The sequence below is a fragment of the Pleuronectes platessa genome, chromosome 1 (genome assembly GCF_947347685.1).
Source record: "Pleuronectes platessa chromosome 1, fPlePla1.1, whole genome shotgun sequence".
NCBI lineage: Eukaryota > Metazoa > Chordata > Actinopteri > Pleuronectiformes > Pleuronectidae > Pleuronectes > Pleuronectes platessa.
Window position 1 is genome coordinate 24,986,719 of NC_070626.1, and position 22,157 is coordinate 25,008,875.

At 41.7% G+C, this 22,157-nt stretch overlaps 1 protein-coding gene across 1 annotated transcript; it reads right to left on the bottom strand.

Annotated features, from left to right (window-relative positions):
* Positions 1 to 218: 218 nt before the first annotated feature.
* Positions 219 to 21,409, bottom strand: pla2r1 (phospholipase A2 receptor 1). Its single transcript, XM_053445990.1, has 30 exons — positions 21,062 to 21,409; positions 19,665 to 20,045; positions 19,398 to 19,571; positions 18,347 to 18,511; positions 17,717 to 17,830; positions 17,376 to 17,525; positions 16,859 to 17,053; positions 16,578 to 16,741; positions 16,100 to 16,210; positions 13,992 to 14,104; positions 13,720 to 13,889; positions 13,427 to 13,635; positions 12,680 to 12,825; positions 11,943 to 12,027; positions 11,720 to 11,855; positions 11,586 to 11,621; positions 11,073 to 11,233; positions 10,083 to 10,147; positions 9,476 to 9,573; positions 9,250 to 9,386; positions 7,390 to 7,507; positions 7,122 to 7,261; positions 6,388 to 6,529; positions 5,127 to 5,362; positions 3,518 to 3,698; positions 3,278 to 3,412; positions 2,795 to 2,917; positions 2,524 to 2,700; positions 1,860 to 1,895; positions 219 to 1,287 (listed from the first exon to the last, which is right to left on the bottom strand). The coding sequence occupies exons 1-30, from the start codon at positions 21,198 to 21,200 to the stop codon at positions 1,070 to 1,072; spliced, it is 4,455 nt and encodes a 1,484-aa protein (XP_053301965.1). The 5' UTR covers positions 21,201 to 21,409; the 3' UTR covers positions 219 to 1,069.
* Positions 21,410 to 22,157: the final 748 nt, after the last annotated feature.

Genomic DNA, 22,157 nt, shown 5'->3' on the forward strand with positions numbered 1-22,157 from the left:
AAGCATCCACCAACTGCAGAGCTCAGATGTGTGGTATTGAGTTAAAATAATGCTCATGCTGTGTGCTGACAAATGAACTTGTGCTTGATATCTTCTATTTCTTAAACTTCTCTGTTACTGACAAAGCAGAACTCAATGATGTTGATTGTTACCATTGGACCAAATATAAAATGCAATGCCACTCCATATGGACACTCAAATAAACAAACACTCATCCATTAAGCCTACTTTTAATTTTATTAAAAACAGAGTTGTGCAAAATAAATCTCATAATTTGCTTAGCATCCACAGACAACAGTGAAAAAAATAAATCAAATCATCAGTTATGCCTCACACATGTTCTGTCAGATGAATATATATTTATAAAACCTCTGTTATCAATACACAGGCAGTATATTAAAAAATTAAGTAAAAAAAAAATACTGATAAGTAACACTAATAAGTAATACTGACAAAACTCTTACAGCTCCTGGATTCTCGACTAAATGTACAAAATTACATCACAAATATAATTTGTATATTTTTCAGTTTTTCGTCATCAATGTGTCGGTTATTTATGACAATGTACGTTTCTTTTGACCCTGGCCAGGATTTTCCCCACCTGGTTGAATATTATTAATTCAAACATTTCCCTATTATTCAAATTCTTTTCCTATATAGTTTTAACCGATCACACTAAATCCTGTTACTAACCGACAAACAAGTGTTTCAGTAACTTTACAAATCTTAAGATCGCTAGCATCCCTTCTTCAACATTTTCATTTGTGTGAACTTTGTTCCTCTACTTCAAACAACAGAAATTCAAATGCATTATATTCAGTGTCAACACAGGACATATCTTCACAAACATGTCCCATTGAAATGGTTTGAGTAAATGAAAACTGCATTCTGAGATTGACTGGGATCCTTTCCTCAGATTAACGAAAGAAACATTTGGCCGTCATCGTCTCACCACTGTCCTGAGGAGCCAGCGTCACAGCTTTACAGTGTCTTGTGGCATTCGTACCTGATGGGGAAGTGGGTGAGAGATGGAGAACACTTTGAAATAGGAAAGGGGAGTCACTGAGTGCTATTCTCCTGAGTGAGACTCCAGGTCCGTCATCAGCACATTTCCATCTGACTCTAAAGACTGGGAGCCCGTTTGTCTGTAATAAGCACTTCCCAGAATCGGCATCCCACGAAAGCGCGTAGTGTTCCTCTTGTACACAAACCACATTGCTCCTGCCAGCAGGGCAAAGATGAGTACAGCCACCAGCACTGCTGCAGCAACGACGCCATGATGTGAACCTGTAACACACAACACACAGAAGTCAGGCTTTAATGTGTGGTATGATCACCCTCTGGTTGATTACATGTATGAAAATACAAAGTTATTTTTATCTCTGCCAAGGAGGTTATGTTTCATTACCATATGTTATTGTCTGTCAGTAGGATTACTCGAAAACTACTGACAGACATTTCATTATTTGAAGGGGTTGTTCATGACACAAAGAAGAACCTACTAGTTCTGGATAAGAAGGTGGATCCTGGATTTTTTGTTTTATTTCTTTAACATGGTAAGATAGGATGTTTCAATTCAAAACATTTAAATTCACCAGATGTGGATCTTTATTTGGATCTCCACTAAACTACACACATTCGTAATTATCAGTCTTCTAAATATCCTAGATTTTGATCATCAACATCTGAGTTATTTCCTGAGAAATCAATGAAAATGTTTGCATAATCCTCATAAATAACAAACATGCAGATAAAAACCTCAGCTCCTTGGCACAGGTAGCACTGCGCTTGTGCTTATGGCAGCTACAGGACACATTAACTGTGTCTTAAATGTATTAACCAGTGAAAATGCACTTTACCATTCAGTGGTTCCACCTCCACCTCAGAACTTCCATCTACAAAAGAAAACATACACTGAGGTTTAATATATCTTATCATATATCGTCTTAATCATTATCAATAGAATCTAAAAAATAGAAAACCTTATTTTACATAAGAATGTTTATGGGCATTTCCAGCAATTGTGACCACATTTGATATATATATGGATATGTATTTCAAAATGTATTATTGTCATATCAATGAAGTTGACTGGAATTTATCTTTGCGAGATCACCCAAACGTAGACAAGAAAAACTAATTATACTATAAATATAAATAAAATTTAAATAAAATCACATCTAACAGTATGAAAGACATAAAATGAATAAAACCTCAACACACTTGTACCTGTAGGTCCATTCTCAACAGCAGCAGTGACCCACTCTATGAAGTACATATGTGCTTTATAAAAAAAAAAAAAATCAGCTTTACTCGCCTTTTTTTTATTAAACTTAAAGATGGTTCAGAAGGTTGACAACTTTGAGATACTACTACTATTCTGGAATCTGTCTGAGTTTGTCTCAATGTTCTTAAGTCTCTATTGACACCATCATTCAATAGAAAGCTAGAAAAGTTGGACGTGTTCAATGCAGAGAAACCAATAATATTTCCTAAGGTCCCATAGCTTCCATATCAACTTACCTGAGATGGTTTTGCAGACAAAGCCGAGTCGCTCATTGCACCGTGACAGGTGCCACACTCCGTCACCCACGCTGGTGGTCACACAGGTATCTGCAGTCAGCAGCTTGGAGTCTGGGGCTTTATTAGGCCAGTTGGTGTAATCCATAGGTGAAGCATCCACCCAGGACATAGAATCAGCTAAAAGCACAGAGGGAACAGTTTTGATAAAACACGTGGGTTTACCGGGAACTGGGATCATTTGATTGGTAGAGGGAGACTAATGGATTCTTACTGTCGATGTTGAAGTGCATTCCCAACCACACGGTCTGGTGACGCAGGCCCGATGACCACAGCTGCTCCAGCACAAAACGGTTCTCTGTCTCGCTCTCGATGGTGAGGACATCTGAGGTGTTGACTGGGAAGTGACAGAATAACAGCAAACTCAAGGAACAGATTGATATGTTTGGAAAATTAAAAAACTTCTTAAGAATTCGATAAGATGTGTGGAAGGTCAATATAAATCCAACTAAAATAAATTTTAAAGGATTTTACTGTTTTTATCAATTTCCTTCAGAGTTAGAACTGAACCACAGTTTTCTAAAACCTAACCCTTGTCTCAGCAGCTCCTCCTATGACCTGTAGGGGGAGTAAGGATTCCATGTGGCAGCCAATTCTTTAATTTATCTTTTAAATCACATCTTCGTCATCTAGACAAACTCAAAATAGAAATAAAACATGTAATCCATAATTAAAATCACACCTTATCGACGCTTACCTTTCTGCCTGCAGTGCTCTCTCGACTCTTCAAATGTGAGTTTGTCCACCACAGGCTCAAAGTTGTAACAGCCGTGTCCGAATTTCACCCACGTGGACGGACACGCTCCCTCATAGGAGGTAAATGGTTTATGGCCTGGGAGAGGAGGAGACAAAAGGGTAGATTGTTGTATTTTAACACAAACGAAACAGACGCAGTGTCGAGACTCAGATTTTTCCTTTTCACTGAAGTGTCACTGACTCGGTGTGGAGACGTGACACAGGGCTCCTGGGAGCGGAGTTTCACAGTCGGCTCTCCGCCAGCCTCCGTCCACATCGATGTACACACACTCTCCTGTCAGGAAGTCGTCTTCGTCATCGGCTGCGTCCCAGTGGGTGTACACAGTGTCGCTGCCATCTGACCACTGGTAATTGATGCCACTCTGTAAGGAAGCACAGTCACAAGTACGTCAGTCAAGAGGTCGCAAGCTGTGGTGGCACTCTCCCTGTAACACTGTTAACTTATAATGCAGCAGTGGATGTCAGTCTATGCATGCACAATAGCTTGCTTATTAGTTTGATTACAGCTAGAGGTAGTTAAACCAGTAGTTCAAAGTTAAAAATAAAAATCATGTAAATTTAAAACCGAAAAATTGCGTTTTCAAGGAATAAGAAATGTACAGTTTTTCTGCAGTGATGGAAATATTAAAGTTAAATAAAAACTATTTCTAGAGGTGTCCCAGCTTTTGTTTATAACTTATAATACATCACTTCTCTCTCTGACTAAGACTTTCCATTAGGGCTCGTGATACATGAATCTGACTTTCAGAAACCACATGTCTGTGGATAGAGTGCCAGAAGAAAAAAAATGAAGATGGTCTTTAGAACATTTTGTAACACTTCTCTTTATACTTGAGACCTGTGAGTAACATGTTTCCTTCTAGTAAGATTTTTTTCCAAACTATATTCTTCAAGCCAGAACGCTTCTGTGTGTACACATTAGTCTAAAGAAATAAAAATCTTAAAACATTTAAGAACAGGCAACATTTGCCAGTTTAAGATGTTGATCATATGTCATTCACAAACCATGCTTTCATTAAAAGAAAAACAGAAAGTATTGAACTACCTTTTTAAAATTAAACTCATGCATGCTGATGAGTATTTTCTGCAGTTCATGTTCAATAACCAGAATTAAAGAAATAGTCTTTGGGCAAATACACATTCTTGATTTCTTGCTGAAAGTTACACAACAATCCCGATCTCATGTTCTCCTAAAGCCAATGCATTCATGGCATAGATAGCAAATCTTAATTCATCTTTTCTCATCCAAGCTTATCTTATCCTAGTGCAGCTTAACCAAACTGTATTTATTTAACTTAGGATAAACTTCTACATTTTGCTGTCGTACTCCATGGGAGAGGTACCTGACATTTTAGTCGTCTACTCGTTAGCTTAAAGTTATATATTTATAAAGATTTTCATCAAATTTCGTCAAATCACAACTCAGCCAACACTAGACGCCACCGATAACATGACAATGAGACTATTAGACCACTGCTCCCAGTCAAGAAAATGACCACCATATAACTTCCTGCAAACTACAATATGATGGTTTTTGGTGATAAAGTGATAAAATATTAATGCTGCTGGCTGTGGCTCTGTATTTACCATCCAGACATGAGAGTGGTATCGTAACCATGTCCTTTGAAAATTAAGTAAATGAGTGTATTTCCCAAAGTTTCAAACTATTCCTTTAAAAACTACCTCTATTAAAGCAAAAACACACACAACACCACATCGCTGGCGCAAACAAACAGAAGACACACACGATGCAGAATCATACAGAACATATTTGACGAGAGGGTACATACGTCTTGACTATACAGCCCAATCCAGTGGGGGACTGCCAATCTATTGACAAGGACAGTAAGGAAAGCCTGGTGGTAGGCATCTGTAATGCTCACTAGGTCAGAATCATTCTCTATGCACAGGTGCATGGCGTCGTACCAGCTCATGTTGCCAGACACAACCTTGTAGCTGCGGCTCCTGTACTCAATATTATCAGGGAGAGGGTGGTGATAGGAGTGGGTGGGGGGTTTGGATGTATCTGTAACAAAACAAGAGAGGTGGGGGGTGAGATAGAGATCAGGATGATTACTTAAAGGGATAGTTCACTCAAAAACGGTTCTCAGCCAAATTCAATACGTTACAAGTTTACGTTTGAAGAACTGGTTACCATTGACCTCAATTGTATTGGATTTGGTTGCAACGCTATTAACCCCTGAAACCAATGTGGACTCAAACACTTCAGCCCCCCCCCCCCCCCTCCATCTGAATAGTCATGAGTAGATAGTGACTGAATTTCATTTTTGGGTAAACTATCCCTTTAAGGACGATAATGACTGTCACTCATTACAACAAAGGAATAGTTTCACATGTTTGACTCTTTATAAAGAAGGAAAACCGACTGATCGGCACAGCTTAAATTGGCAGAATCAGGTCCAGCAAGAGGAATGCTGAACTGTGGATACGTTAAAAAGACAAAGGTCATTAAAAAGAGAGTTTTTCTCCAATTTGCAGCGAGGAAACTTTTTAAATATGAAGAATTCTAAACAGAGTTTGGTCGATTTGTTACAGCAGCAGCTACTCTGATTCATGAAGCCGGGGATCATGGGTAATATCCAGCATTTGGTTGTGAGTGGGACTAGACAGTAAGAGCTCTGTTCAAGAGATGGACTGGCTTTGTTTTTTCTCTACGTGAAAACCCATTTCATCGTTCGGTCACAGAATCAAACAGAGTTATTCAACACGTGTGGCTGCAGAGGGCGCTGTTGCTCGGTAAAAGAATCATAGTGTTGCTTTAATTTTCTTAAATTTCTCACCGTGGGGAAAACAAACCGTCACAACTCTATATCACACTTCAAGGAGGTTTTTTTACGACGTGCAGAGTTAAAAGGAGAAGTCATAGGGGAAGCTTATGAGAGGCCATTCAGCATCAGAGCGCTGGAGCTGAAGAGAGAAGCTGGCAGCAAAAAGGAGAAAAGCAGATGTGCTGAAAACCCCCCAGAGAGGAGATGAAAGACAGATAATGACGAAGTAAAACCAAAGAGAGAATAACCAACAGGATCTCACCTTGAGGTCTTTGACAGACGAAGCCATACCCAGTCTCACTGCACTTCTCATCGTACCACTTTCCCGTCAGGTGGAAGTTGTGGTTGTTGGACAGAACGATGCACAACGGCTCTTTGGCGAATCCACTGAGCCAGTCACTTTCCTGGGAGTGAATATGCAACAGATAAACACACAGATGCACACAGACCCATTTCATGAACACATGCTGTCTCAGCTCACTGATGTGACACGTCAGGATCTGTTTGGTGTTTGCACAGGTTGTTAAAACCAGGTCTTAGAGGACTTGGATCTCACGGTCTGCTGGTTGAATGATCTGTTGCTGTCCCAGTCACAATGACAAAGCTGTAGCTCTGATTCCCACCCCTGAATCTGACTGTTTATAAAGAGGTCGGCTTTAAATTTAATTATTTACTATATACTACAAAAACAGGGAATCATACCCGGCACAAGATGGCAGCGTTGGTATTGTATATATTTTACATTTCTGGATTGTGGGAGGAGGTGGAAACTCATCGTCCATCTTTATATACAGTCTATGCTTTGACTAGCTGCTCAGAGGTCCACAGTGGCTAAGAATCATATCTAATGTGGTATTAAAAACCACTCATCATTCCAAACAGACGAAATAAACATGATTTCTTAAAATCGACTAAACATCGACACAAATACACATAATAATAACACACAACAAATAAGTAGATATCCAACAGTCAGGTCAGTTCACAGGAGCTTACTGTGAGGAAGCTTTTCGGTTCAACTGGAGACCAGTTGGTGAAGCTGACTGATTTCCCATTGGTCCACCTCATGATGTCTCCATCACCAAGACCAATCCACACGCCTACAGAGCTGCCCTGCATCAGCATGGTGATGTAGGCTGGGGAAATGTTGGTGGAAAGGAAAATGACAATTTTACATTAATTTTACAATAAGTTTTGATATTAAACAATGTGATCTTGTCTTGATGATGTTTGCATCTCATCAGGTGGGTGAACTTTTAACTACCTTGTTCAATCTCGTTTTCTATAGCGACCAGTGAGCCTTGGAAAGACGAGCAGATGGACTGGGCATCCTTCCAACTCTTTCCATCCTTTGGATTGTCAGGCAGGTGAAGTAAGAGACACTGTCAACACACACACACACACACACACAAACACACACACACAAACACACGAACATGAATATAAAATTATTCATTTAATAATTATTTACCTCTCACTGTCAGAACTCGTCTAATAGGTGCCTCCTGTGGTTAAAGGTCAATAAGGTGACATTCTCTTCTTTACTGTGCTCATAAAGGCGGTTGATAACAGTATGCTTTAACACCAGTGTTTATGGACTGGGGCTTTTAGGCATCGACCTTGAACCACAGCCAGGAAACTTTGTTTTATGTTGTTCTCATCTCTGTGACTTCCCTCTCTATCCTGTCAGCGCTCTAATAAAGACATTAAAAAAAGGACATCCATCCATATTTCAAGGCTTTAAATGTAGTTTATTATGCAGAACAATGATAGTTCTACTAAAGACCAAATCTATTTCAAGGCAGTGGCTTTCATCTGGTGCAGCAGAGTAATAAATTAATGAAGATCCATATAACTATTAAGTTACTTCAATGTTTTGAATTAATTTTCAACCTGATGATTTGTCTTATTGGAAAATGTGTTGATAAACTTTTTATAAATATATTATATGTTTATATAAATGGAGGCTAAGAATATATCTAATACGCCAAATGAATTTGATTTAAAATGTTTAATTGGGTCACACTATTACGCTCATACATGGATATGAATGTGTACATATTTGATATTCTATTAAATTTGTATTTTTTTCACCTAAATTAGATTGTGTCTAAAACATGCATTTACTATACAGAGATTTTATTTATTAAATGATATATATATGTCATTTGTAGATTAACTAATACAAATTTGGTCATAAGAAATTCCTATCAACAAATATTGTAAGTAAATGCAAAAATGTACATTAATGAACACTTTAGTCAGCATATATTGACATGAAAATTACATGTTTAGATCTAAAGCTCGATGATTTAAGAGAAGATCAGAGGGTTTTAGTCTTAACTGAGGTTGACTCAGCTTGAACATCATCAGTTGGGTTTTTTTCACTCTAGGAACATTGTATGTAAATATAAACATTCTGCTTCAGTCCCAGAGGCGCCTGTGACTATTTTAGACCTGATCCGTGGGGAGAACGCAGTAAAATGAGACGCTATTTTCAGTAATCATTCAAAAACAATAACACTTTGGATTTCTTAGCATTATATGAACTGAAAAAAATGCTTTATCAAACAGTATAATGTAGTTTTAAGGTGATATAAAGACATTTGTGTTTATTAATGTACTTACATTTGTTGGCTAATAAATAGTTTATGTTACAGGAAGTGTCTTTTGCTATGTTGTAATTTAAAGACAATAATCCCCCACCTGCGACCTGCACTCATTGGACGGTACTAGCTGTCAATCACACGTTATCCATGCCTCAATGCATATTGTACTTTATCGACTATTTGAGTCCTAATGGGAACATCATTTAGAAAATGATCATCATGCTGTATTGGAGAATATTTGAAACTAGAGAGTGAAACCATGAACTTCTTTGGAAAATGCCTAATGATGTTATAAATCAAGTGAGAAGGGTTAAGGTCATTTTCTCATAGACATTAACTGCACTCATTTTCTCAAAACAGTGGAGTCGCCCTCAGCTGGTCATTTAAGAGAATACAGGTTTCAGGCACTTCGGCTTCACTTAAGGTGTAATTTCTCAGACAGATACTCCCCAGTAACCTGAGGCACTGTGTGTGTGTGTGTGTGTGTGTGTACATGAGCAAGTGTGTGTCTGAACCTTGTGTCCGAAGTACAACCATTTCTCCGGACATCCTCCGATGTAGTGCGGCTCCCTGGGCGTTTCCAACACAGACGCAGTCTTTCTCTTGCACACATAGCCGTGGACATCGCTGCATTTATTCGTTGACCACTTTCCTGCAACACGCCACAAAAACCTCACCTTAGTCTAGCATGTGCAAGTACACAGTGCATTTATCAGTGTGTTATTCTGCATGTGTGTTTACCCGTTGAAGAGGACATGGTGAAACACAATCCTTTTCTCCTCTGGCCAGCAACCTCTTGAGCCCAGTTCTGAAAGTCTACTTCTGTCTTGTCGGTCCACCTGCAAACAAATGTATAGATTCTCTGTTGAAGTCCATGCGGATGTTCTGATCTTCATGAAACTGATCAAGAACTTTGTTTCTTTTATCGCCCAATATTGTAGCAACAGACATCTGCTTGCGACTGAAATAGTATGTTTAATGTGATCATAAGAGCACGCACAGGAAAAGTGGTATCGACTGAATTTATAATAAATGGGAAGAACAAAAATGATGGCAACAGATAAAAACATATATATTCCAAAGCTTTTCATTTTCTCTTACATCCGTCAAGGAGGTCTTCGCCCCTATCAGTTTGTATGCTGGCTTGCATGTTTATTTTTGCATGTGGATTTCCACAGAACTAAGGGGAAGGATGTTGTACAGGCCAGGAAAGAATTAATCACAATTTTGATCCGGATCCAGATCAGTTAATGGATAAAGTACTTTTTTTTTAACTTTCTTAAACAATGTGAGGGTGTTTTTTTTACATTTTCACTTCTCTTTTCGAACAGCTCCTGAATGTACTCACATGACGTCCTCTCTTGGCTGCCCAACGGACAGGCCGATCCACCACTCAGTCGGGCCCAGGGAGAGCTGAATGAAAGAGAGAGAGAGAGAGAGAGGGGGATGGAAAAAGAACTTTACTTTAACCCTCCTCCTTTGAAATCCTCTCCTCACTGAGCTGGATGTTTTTTTCAGAGCCCCTCTGACATGAGCGGCCATTCAGGGGCTCTCCTTGGCAAGTGCTTCACTGTCTTTCATCGCCTCGTTTTGTTCCCTTTATCCCTCACAAGCCCCGACACCACAAGAGATTTCTTTAGTCGGGTCCAGTAGGCTTCGGCCAAACAATCGGCCCTTTTCTTGCTCCCTGTGTGCAAAGGCGCTCGAGCACGAACGTGTCAACATATGAGGAGCGTTTCAGCTTTTCAGTGTGTGTCTGTAAACACTTGAGGTTGTATGAGGGATGAGTGTTCACACTTGTTCAGTTGTGTTCACACTTGTTCGAGCACGTGTACATTTCTTTGGCTGTGCACTTAGAGCTAATACTTTGCTTTAACACGAGCAAAGACAGACTTTCTAAATACATGTTTCTACTTTGTTAATGAGTTGAATTGTCCTGTCAATTGAAGTAGTTATTGATATGAAAACAATATTCTTAAATAGTCTGCCATAGAAATTAAACATTGCGAAAAACATGTATTACTTGTAAAACTACTGACATCCTATATGTCTTAATCATATTTTACCGTAGAAATGTACAGATAATCATTTAAGACACACGTGTACTGTACAACAGATAAGTTATATTGCTATTCGTACAGTGTGTGCATTAGTCTCAAATTGTTTTACTATTCACATTCTCTTATCACAAGATTCTCATTTCTTAAATCACTTAACCTGCACACAAAGGTGCTTTAAACAGCATATATAGCAAGACTGAATATAAAATAATAGAATAGTGACAATACTGAATTTCTGGGTTTCTGTGTACATTATATGAGTGGCAGCTGTAACACACCCGCCGCAAGCGTTCCTTTACGAAGTGCTGCTCCTCCCTGGAGTGAATGGACAGAAGGTAGGATCCCATCATCTGGCAGGCCAGAGACACAGCGTCCCAGTCAAACGGCTGCTTCGCCAGCAGGTACTCAGCTCCACGGTAAAACACCCAGGGCTCGCTCTCTGCGGCGGAGCACGGATGACAGTTTTAAAAGTAGTTTAACAGTGGCTATGATGAATTGATGTAATGTTAGGACTGGTGCTGTTTCCCAAAAACTCCCCAAAAGGTAGAGGTGGGGGTAGAAATAAAGATATATATAATATTAAGTTCATACTAACACGTTTACAAGTGTATAAAACATTAAGCTTTTCAGTTAGCTGCTAATAAAAAGCTGTTTCATCACCTTGAGTCTTCACATTGTAGATTTGTAGAAACCAAGGTCATATCTTTCCTAGTTGCTTTATTTCATAAACACTTCAACAGATTGCAAAGTTTGTGTCTTTCAAAAGCAAATAATCTAAGTGTTATACTCACCCTCAGTGTACCAGTAGGGTTTTTTCAGTTTTTCACCTGCGAAATAGATCAGAGTTTAGTGAAATCCTATGAGAGGAGTCTGGTGTTGATCGTTTTAAGCCAGTGTGGAGAGTAGTGAGGGTGAGAGTGTTCACCTCTGGGCACCTTGCAGACCCACTCGTGTCTGGTGTCACAGGGCTGTGGCGTCAGAACGTCGGTCAGGTCACTGTACACGGCACAGTCCCTCCTGTCGTCCTCCTCGTTCTTATCCTCTATGAAGGACGTCACCACCTGCACAAGACAAAATCCTGTAATGGATGAATCTGAATTTAAATGAGGGTAAATGAGACACCTTAGTGGACGTGGCTGTGGGCTTACAAGGGAGCCGTCGGACCACTCCCAGGCTCCGGGATATTCAGGGTCTCTCTTGTTTAAACCCACCCAGAACCAGCGACCCTGCGTTCTGGAACGAGAGGAGCAGAAGAAAAATCACACTGAAACAGTTGTTAAAATACTTCACCAGCACATTATGGAAGAATTCAGTCCAGTTGTGTGGGAATAAATAATCAGAGTAAGACAAAAATAATAACTTTACAGATAACTGTTTAGTTGATATAGTGCCTTTTGTTTTTCTGTAAATTCCGAATGATAATAATAATAGCTTTGATTTTTATTGTTCCTTTAAAGGCCACTTTATAGAGTTGTGAAATGAGAAACAAAACAAAACGAAGCGAGGACAATAGTAGAAATGCTAGCTGGGGGAAAACTAGCCACTGCTGTCCTGTGATGGGGACAAGGTCCCAGCAGAGATTCCTGAGATGTATATTCAGATATATCAAATGGATTTGTTCAATCTAATCATCTCACAGTCTATACAAAATATAGTTTGACACTATTTCACACTTGATTCTACAAAAGATACAAAAAAAACTGTTATCTGTGATTTCTTGAAGTCGTGTTTCCCCGTAGAAACATAATTTGTGACAGAGTAAAACAAATGTATTCCGTCTTCGCTGACTTATGTGCATTAAATGAAAAAAAAACTGTCTCAACTGATGCGTTCATCAGCTTATGTAACATTCCTGCATGCACGAGGCCCAGAGGGCTGTACCAACCCTTTAAACATGGTACTGAGCAGCTGCTTAACAAACACCTGCTCCTCATGGTGGTAGAAGCTGGCGAGCTGAGCCCCGAGGGCCTGGCAGAAGAAGTCTGCTTCCACCCACGAGCGTTTCATCAGGACCTTCTCGATGTGGAACACCTAGAGGAGCAAACGCATACTGTCAGCACAGAGCCCCAGGATCAGTGGACAACAAACTGCAGAAATGGATCACACATATTGAAACAGATTTTTTCTTCCTGTATATTTTGATTTATATTCTGTGTATTTCCTGAGAAGATGATCTCAAAGATGATTTCTGTCATTTTAGGTAGCACTTATCAAACTGATATGTTCAAGTCTTCATTTATCCAGTAAGTTTTGCTTTTAATTTGTTATTTGATGGTATAAAACAGAGAGGAACGTCATGAATGAAAGCTGAGACTGACTCACGATCAGAGGAGTGTGTGCAAAGACAGGATCACGATACCAGGGCTCCACAGCTCGATCACTACTGTGCAGAATCTGGCTCCAAATTACATTATTGACGCAAGTGTTTAAATTGTGGCTATTTTATCTTCCTTTCTGGATAGTGGGAGGAAGTGGAGACACGTCATCCATCTTTATATTCACTCTGTGGTTTAATCTAAGTTACATCCCCTCACACAAGCTGAGTGAAAAAAGTGATGAAGCTTGGCGGATGAATCTGAATCGTGACTCAGGACAGAGAGGAGCGAGGAGCAGAGAGAAAAGATGATCCAACCTTAAAGCAGTCGAGGAGCCCAGACTGTGATTCCCAGCCTGCAGGACAGGGGGCGTGAGCGTCGATGTGGTGCTCTGGCAGCTGGAGATCGTGGTAGCTGCTCACACTCTGCTTGCACACCGACAAGGCTCTGAAGGACCTGCAGTCTTTCACCTCCCAGTGACCCAGAGCGGGTCCACCTGACATCGCAACACAGCCGCCGCTACTGGCTGAGGACAGGGACAGGGACAGCAGGAGCGTAAACACACAGAGTTGTGATTTGCAAATCATATTTTGATTCAAACACAGGCTACCTGGCTGATGTTTGTTCCAGTTTGTGAAGGTGAGGGGAAGAGAGGAACTGTTGTGAAGAAGCCAGCTGTACTCTCCTGTCTCCCTGTGATCCATGAGGCCGATCCAGTAATACAAGCTGCTGTTGGTTCCTCTCTCACTCAGCAAACTGTTGACAAACGCCTGCTCGAACCTGCCGACGTGACGAAGAGGAGACAGAAAGTCTTTGTTGCAATAAACAGAATTTATTGTTAAGAACACGTCATCCTAATAAATCCTTTACACAATAAATCACCTGTTTTCCACAGTAAGAAGAGGAGCCTTGCAGTAATACCCCATCTGTGCATCTTCACAGCTCTGCTCGTGGCTCGTCACCGTGTAGCAGGAGTGACCGTGTCGCTTCCAGCCCTGCAGAAATAAAAACAACACATTAATGAAACAACTTCATATAAGTAGTATTTATAAAGTTGCTGCAGTCTTGTTCTATATTGTTCAAGTCAGTCTGAGTTTACAGATCTGATCTGAATGAATCAATGAGCTGCAGATTTACAATGAAAGAAGATTTTACTCGTTTACTCCTTTACATATCACACAGGGGAAAACTTGTGTCGAGCCAAACTTCCACTGACTTCTCTCAATCTTACTATCACCTGTCATAGGTTATAACAATATAAATCTTTTCTTCACCATAAATAAACTACAAAAACATAACATATCATAGTTCACTAGTCAAACTATTAAGGGCTGTGGCTCTTATAGCATTAACCAGTCTGGTGAGATTTGAGATTTTAAATCAGCTTTCGCTTCTGCTTCAATAGTTAAGGTATGAGCCAAAATATTTTCTTAGTTTAAATTTTGCCCTGATGATGGCGCTATAAGAGAAGGTGCTAGAATGAATGCCCTCAGGACTGTCTGTTAAAGCACGTCTCACAGCAACAACAGTTGAAGTCACAGGATCACCGGTCGTTAGAAATCAAACTTCTCGTCTTCATTAATGTATTTAACGATCTATCCAATCACTGTTGAGATATCTGTCTGGAGCAAAGTGACTGAGCGTGACATCCACACAGCCACACTGCTCAAAATAAATATTCACTTTGTAGTTTAAGAACCTTTAAATGTTTCCTTTTGGGATCAGTTCCAAAACTCAACAATAATGTTGACTCTACAATAGAAAAATTGTCAAATCCACCAAATCCTCGCCTGTGTGAGATGGTGTGGTCACCCATCTACCCCCCCGTCCTCTCCATACTCGGGCTCCAGAGGCCAACACTAACATTTACATACAGTTACAATTCAAGTCTTTCTTTAAAACTGGAGTGTGAAATCCTTTATATCCGGCTGACAGACATTTTAACAACAAGGAAACCACTTCACATCGTTCACTTGCACTGAGCCATCTCACAACACAGACACTATCGAGATCAAAGTATTAATACAGCTTTGTTTGCTTAAAAAACACACAGGGATCAACAGCCACTGCTCGAGCATGTCCACTCATATCGTGCCTTCAGGGCCATATTTTTTGACTCATGTTCCAGAGCAGTAGCCCGATGAGTCAGGAGTCTGATATTTTCTTGTAAACAGAGTCAAAGAGCAACATGAATGCCAGACAATACGTCAGCAGTCCAGTGAATCAGCTTATTGTGCTTTTGAAGGGTTGGGGGGGGGTGGGGGGGGCAACGTGCTCAGAAGTCGAGCTGCAGCAGGCGTGTGGCTCCTCCTGGTGCACGTCCTGCTCTGTATGGAGCTATTGTAATGCAGCTCAGCACGTCATCCGTGTGGTCCAGTGGACACAGAATTAAAATGTCAACAAATCGGATTTTCTTGCAATTCATTCGGCTATGTGAGGAGCTAGGAGGAAGCGAGAGCAAAACTTTAAACATCAGCCGGTTTCATGCATGTGCAGCGACATGTTTGTTTGTCTGAAACTTGGAGGAAGGATGTGGTTAGGGGTTGGGAAGAACCCGTTAATAATAGATTTTGGTGCAGGTCCAGATCAGGGGGCAGATGCAGGATATACTTTCTTTAACATTGTGAGGGCTTTTTAAAAACATTTTCATTGATTTCTCAGAGAATAATTCATAGTGTGAATTTTTCTTTTTCTGAAGTTTTCTTGATGAAAAATCCAGCATGTTAAAGGGACTGATATTTATGGGTTTTATGCAGTTTGGTGCAGATCTAAATAAAAATGCTGTTCTATTGAAAGTAAATGTGGTTTCATGCTGGCCCTTGATATGCATCTTGTGCTTGTAGATGTTACCGCTGCTCTTTGATTTACCACATTGTGGTTAAAGTTTTATCAGATGACAATAAGACAATCAAATTTAGTTTCCACTTCTTGCTCAAAGGCACTTCAGCCAGTGGATCTAAACAAATGTGCATGTGCATTCGTGCGCCTACCTCAGGACAATCCTCGTCCCAGGATCCAGAGGGATGACCTGGGTTCTGGCTCCGCCTTCTGCACACAGCCGGCAGTCGCTCGTCACATGACGCTAAGAGCCAGGTCCCTTTCTGTGAAAGGAGAGCAACCGACAAACGATTACAAACATTACGATAAACACTGAAAAAGGATCAGAGCTGTTATAATCTGATGATTAATCTACTGCTTAACAAGAACAAAATGATTACTGGATATCATTTCATTCCGTTAAAGTTATTTGATGGTTCCAGCTTCTCAAATTAGACACATGATGCTTTGCGTTGTCTTCAATAATGGAACATTTAACGTCTTAAGGGGTGGGGAATTTGCATGTTCTTTGTGTGTACAGTCAAAAGACATTGGGGTCAGGTTAACTGGAGACTATCTGTGACTATGTGAATGTGAACATGATTGTTTGTCTCTGTATGTCGGCCCTGAGGCATCCTGAAGGTTTCCCACCTTCCTGTCTGCTTTGGCACAGAGCGTTGCATCCGTCAGGTTGCGAGGAGGGTGATACTGATGCCAGAGAGTGAGAGTCACCGGTGAGCCATCCGACCACTCCACCATCGGCGATGTCGCCGGCTTCCGAAGACCGATCCACACCTCCAGGCCGTCCCCAGAAACTGAGAAACATGGAGATAGACACACAAAAGGGAATTTACACAAATATATAGAGTTTACATATCCCAAAAGTATCTAACAGAAAACCATGTCGTCCGTTTTTGCACGATGCTCCTTACAGTTAGCCAGCAGCTTCAGCAGCACCTCCACCTCAGACAGTGAGTTGAGGCTGGTGAGGTTAGCGCCCTGGGAGCTGCAGGCCCCGGTAGATTCCTCCCAGCTTCCTCCCTCTGAGTCTGACAGGACTCGGTAGCAGAAGCCGTTATGAGGCCACCAGCCATTCGCACACTCCGTATGGATATACTGCCAATTCTCTGTGAGAGGAAGAAGAATCAGGAGAGGAGGAGGAGAAATCAGAAGAGCGCAGACAAAAATAACAACACACATTCACAGCAGACATTGTTTTGGTCTTGCCGCCGACGGCGCTGCAGAGAGACGGGTCAGGAGTTCACTCCCCAGGTGCAGGGCAGCTGTTCCGCCCACGAGCTAAAAACAAAGTTTCAAGCACAATGTGTCCTCTGACGGATAATTTACCTCTGACACAGTCAAGACACCTGTGAGGATGAAGGGGAGTTTGTCAGGTGTTAATGTGTGTGTGTGCGTGTGCGTGTGCGTGTGTGTGTGTGTGTTTCTCACCCAGTGGCTCTGCTCTCCTGGTGTTGTTGGGTGTTTTCTTACAAATGTAAGGCAGCGCAGACTCACAGGAAAGACTCTGCCAGTGACCCTCGTAGGCCGAGTTGTACACTCCACACTGTCTGTTGTCCTTCAGAGGGCTGGCAGGCAGAGCTGATGGGAACACAGTGATGGGAGGATCAAGAGTTATTATTAATAACTGTAATAATTAAGGATTTCCTTGGCCAGAGAGAATAACCATCATAACCACTGCATTGTGTGGGAAATCATTGTGCTACAAGTATAAAACTGTTGCCAAGGATCTTCAGAACAATTGGCTCTTGGATATAACAAGTAATCGGTACCTGTGGTAAAATTGACCAATGACAGAGGGGCTCCATCAGACCACTGCCAGCCACGGCCGTTCTTCAGGTGGTTAAGACCAATCCACACCATCACTCCCACACTTGCCAGTCGATCTAAGGCAAGATACAAAAACATGCATCTTTTGAACGATGTCAAATCCCATCTGAGCAGAATACAGTGATACATCAAACAAAAGGTCATTGAAGAAGATAAAATAACTGAAAGGGAGAGAGAGAGAGAGGAGGAAACTTCATTTGAGAGAGGATGAACTGGAATGGAACCCATCACAGCACATATCTCTGACAAGGGCCCTATCTCGCAATGTCAAAGATAGTGATTCAAAAACACTACGTCCAGCCCTTTGTTTGCTTTGGCACCACATTCTACTACAGTGCAGCAGCTGAAAAAAGTTTCCCCCTCTATGAATCCACATTTAAATGAACCACATTTAGATCCAGATTTTTAAATCAAATTGAACACAGTAATAGGAATCAGCCTCTTAAATAAGCCTTTCTCCATGAGGACCATGAATTATTCCCATGGAAATCAAATCAGTGAAAAGTGTTTGGGGATCCATGAAAATCTGCTCAGTAGTTTTTGTGTAATCTTTAAACCAACCAGGTACCTACCTCTGATGTACCTGTGCTCCGCCAAGCTGGTGATGCTGAGCAGGTTTCCCCCTTGGGCCTGGCAGGTTGACTGCGCCTGACTCCAGGTCAGGATGGTGTACAGGTTGAACTGGTAACATGCGTGCAGCTCCTGGTTTGACTCCCAGAAATGCTCACAACTGGAATCTATGAATAAAGGCATGATTTTTTTTTAAAAAGCAAAAGGAAACTGATATGTGAAGAGGTGGCATGATATTATTTTGTATACATGGGAAGAGAGTGAAGGGAGACAATAAAAGGACATTGTGATCAGAGCAGTTTTAAAGGTATAAGATATATTTATTAATCCATCACACATGCACAGACACACTCATCCAAATGGGGGGAAATTCGTCCTCTGCTTTTGATCCATCTGGTGAACACAGCAGGACACACAGAGCAGTGGGCAGCCATGCACGGATCCCGGGGAGCAGATGTTGGGGGAGTAAGGTGCCTTGCTCACGAGCACTTAGACATGGTTAGACATTTAGAAATTTACCGAAAACAAATCTCACTGGGAAAAAAACTATTTTTATATGGTAAGAAGTATGTTGTGACCCAACCACTAAATTATTACACATCTCTATGATCCTGGTTCCAGGGCATTCATGTGTTCCCATCTTCTGGAAACATGTAGCAGGGATACAGAGTTGATTATTGATGTTGGGTGAAAGAGAATGTGGTGGGAACTTCAGCGGGTCAGGGGACGCCAGCTGAGAAGGCGGCCTTTCCTATGTGGCCCCGGATGAATTTGTGTTCACACAGCGAGCAGAATGTGGCCACATGCTTCCCAGACCACATCCGGATGTGGTGCTGGGAACGTGACTGACCACTGGTGATCGGATCACTTGGGACACATGTTAATACCAGGTCCGATCAGGGTCCTAAAGGTTACAGGTTTAGGTTCAGGGCTGTGTTTAGGTCAGTTCTTCATTGTGGGCCTTGGACTTGTGCATGGGAGGATAACAATGTTGGGAGGTGTCCACATACTTGTGTACATTTTCTTCCTGCATCTGTAGTGTCTGTGTTTTACCTTGGACCGGACAGAAGCCCCATCTTTCAGCTCCATCATAGCGAGTGGTGGTGGAACACCACTGCAGATGGTCCTCACGCCCCTCACTCGTGCACTCGTGGAACCATTTGTTGTTGTATTTAAAGGGCAAAGCGCAGGGCATGCCATGTGCGTTCCCCAACAAAGTGTGGATATCTGCAAGTAAAACACCCGGCAGTCATTTTGAAAACTTGTTGAATATGACTGATGAGCTGTTGCATTAAAATTAAGGACATTTCAGGTGTTTACCTTCATATGGATACGAACAGGGCCCTTCTCTCGCTGTGTTGTACCTTTTCCACACATGATGAGAGTTTTTCTTTACTACCAACAAACGTCCGGCCACGGCAACCTTCCACTGGGACGCCCCGTGCAGCATCTTTCCACTGCAGCGCCACCACAACACGGGCTGGGCCATGTCGCACTCGAACGTGCCCAGGGGCTGCGTGGGGTCCGACATGTTGAGGCCCAGGCACGTGCTGGTGCCCACGTTGAAGAGGCGGTGCTGGGAGACCCACTTCCACAGCATGCGGCGCGTCGGCCGCTCGCAGTCCTCCAGCACCAGGTTGGTGCGGTCCACTGTGACGCAGCGTTTCAGCGGCTCACTCTCCAGGATGAAGATTCCCTTTTCTGGAGAGAGATTGGTGAGGGGCAGGGAGAGGAGGGTGAGTCGAGCAGAGGAGAGGGAGGTATGAAGAGGGGTGAGAGATTCAGAGGAGGAAGTGTAGACGTGATTGTGAGTGTGAGAGAGGAAGATGGATGGACATGTGTAAACAAGAAGGGAAAGCCACTGGATATTCAGCCATAACATAGGATGCATACTTATTGTATACAAAAGTCAAGGAGATAAACAGCTGGAGAAGTGTTCACTTCCTCCAGGTCACTGTTGCACACTGAAAGATTGAAATATTTATTTGATGGATTAATCAGGTATTTTGTCTATAACATATAAACTAAATATAAGGCTTTTAACAAAAGGAAAATAGGGTTTACTTGAAAGAACGTATTTAGAAAAATGTTTCTTGATGTAATCTAAACAAGAAAATCTGGTTTTCTTGAGAAAATGTATTTGAAAAAATATAGTTTTCTTAAAATAGACTAGTAAAGAAATTATGATTTTCTTGAAATACTCTAGGAAAATATTGTTTTCTTGATACAATGTAATTAAAAATACATATTCCTTGCATACATCTATTCAAAACAATATGGTTTTCTTGAGATAATTAATTCCAGAAGAAAATCTGGTTTGGTGAATGAAAGTAAAAGTGAATGAAAGTAAATAAAAGTCTTTGTGTGTCTTGATGATTGTATTAAGCTCATGTATTATTATGACTGTTCACAGATAATAAAAGTTTATGATTAGTCACAGATAATAAAACTCAAAACTGTCCACAGGCAACCAGGCGTCTGGTGAGAGGTTCACTGACCCTCCAGGAAACTGGGTCATTTCAGAACCACCTCTGAGCCCAGCTCGACGAGGAACACGTTGAAACGATTAATCGAGTTTTTCTTCACGCACATTCACTGTCCAGTTCACCGCTGCACGCTAGAAAAACACGAGGGAAAACTCCACACGGAGAAGATGTGGAGTCGCTTAGCAGGAGGCCACTCGAAGGAGAAGCAGCTGCAGCAGATGCAGAACTTACTGTAAAACTCTGAGAGCTGGTTCCTCTCCAGCACCTCATCGTCCTCCGCGCACCCGCAGCTCCTCCACAGTAACACCGCCACACAAAGAGTCGCCACGACGGAGAACGAGTCGCTGCAGCGGGACCACCGCGTCGACATGTCGGCGGAGAGAAGCGGCGTCGAAGCGCGAGCGACGGCACATTCCGAGACTCCCGCCCGGACACTGAGGCTCCTGCTGCTCGGTGTTTTCTTCCAGAGTCGAGAGGGAAGTTTGGCCAAGTTCAGACGAGCGGCGACGTCACGTCTGACGGAGGAGCTGCTGCTGCTGCTGCCCGGTCTGAGCCGAGCCGAACCGAGTCAAAGCTGAACCGAGCCGAGCTGAGCCGAGGAAAAGTGAACCAAGCTGAGCTAAACTGAGCTGAGCCACAGGCTGCATACCAGACTGAGACTGAGGGACCTCTGTAAACAAACAAGTAGTTAAAGATAGACAGACAGACAGACAGACAGACAGACAGACAGATATATATAAATAGATAGATAGATAGAGACAGACAGACAGACAGACAGATAGATATAAATAGATAGATAGAGAGACAGACAGATATATAAATATAGACACATAGATAGATAGATAGATAGATAGATAGATAGATAGATAGATACAGAGACAGACAGACAGATATAGACAGACAGACAGACAGACAGACAGACAGACAGACAGATAGATAGATAGATAGATAGATAGATAGATAGAGAGACAGACAGACAGACAGATAAATAGACAGACAGACAGACAGACAGATAGATAGAGAGACAGACAGACAGACAGACAGACAGACAGACAGACAGAGAGACAGACAGACAGATAAATAGACAGACAGATATATACAGACAGACAGACAGATAGAGAGACAGACAGACAGACAGACAGATAGATAGACAGACAGACAGACAGACAGACAGATAAATAGACAGACAGATATATACAGACAGACAGACAGACAGACAGACAGACAGACAGACAGACAGACAGACAGACAGACAGACAGATAGATAGATAGATCGACAGACAGACGGTCTACAATAAATTACAAGCAAATTACAAGAGAGATTAAT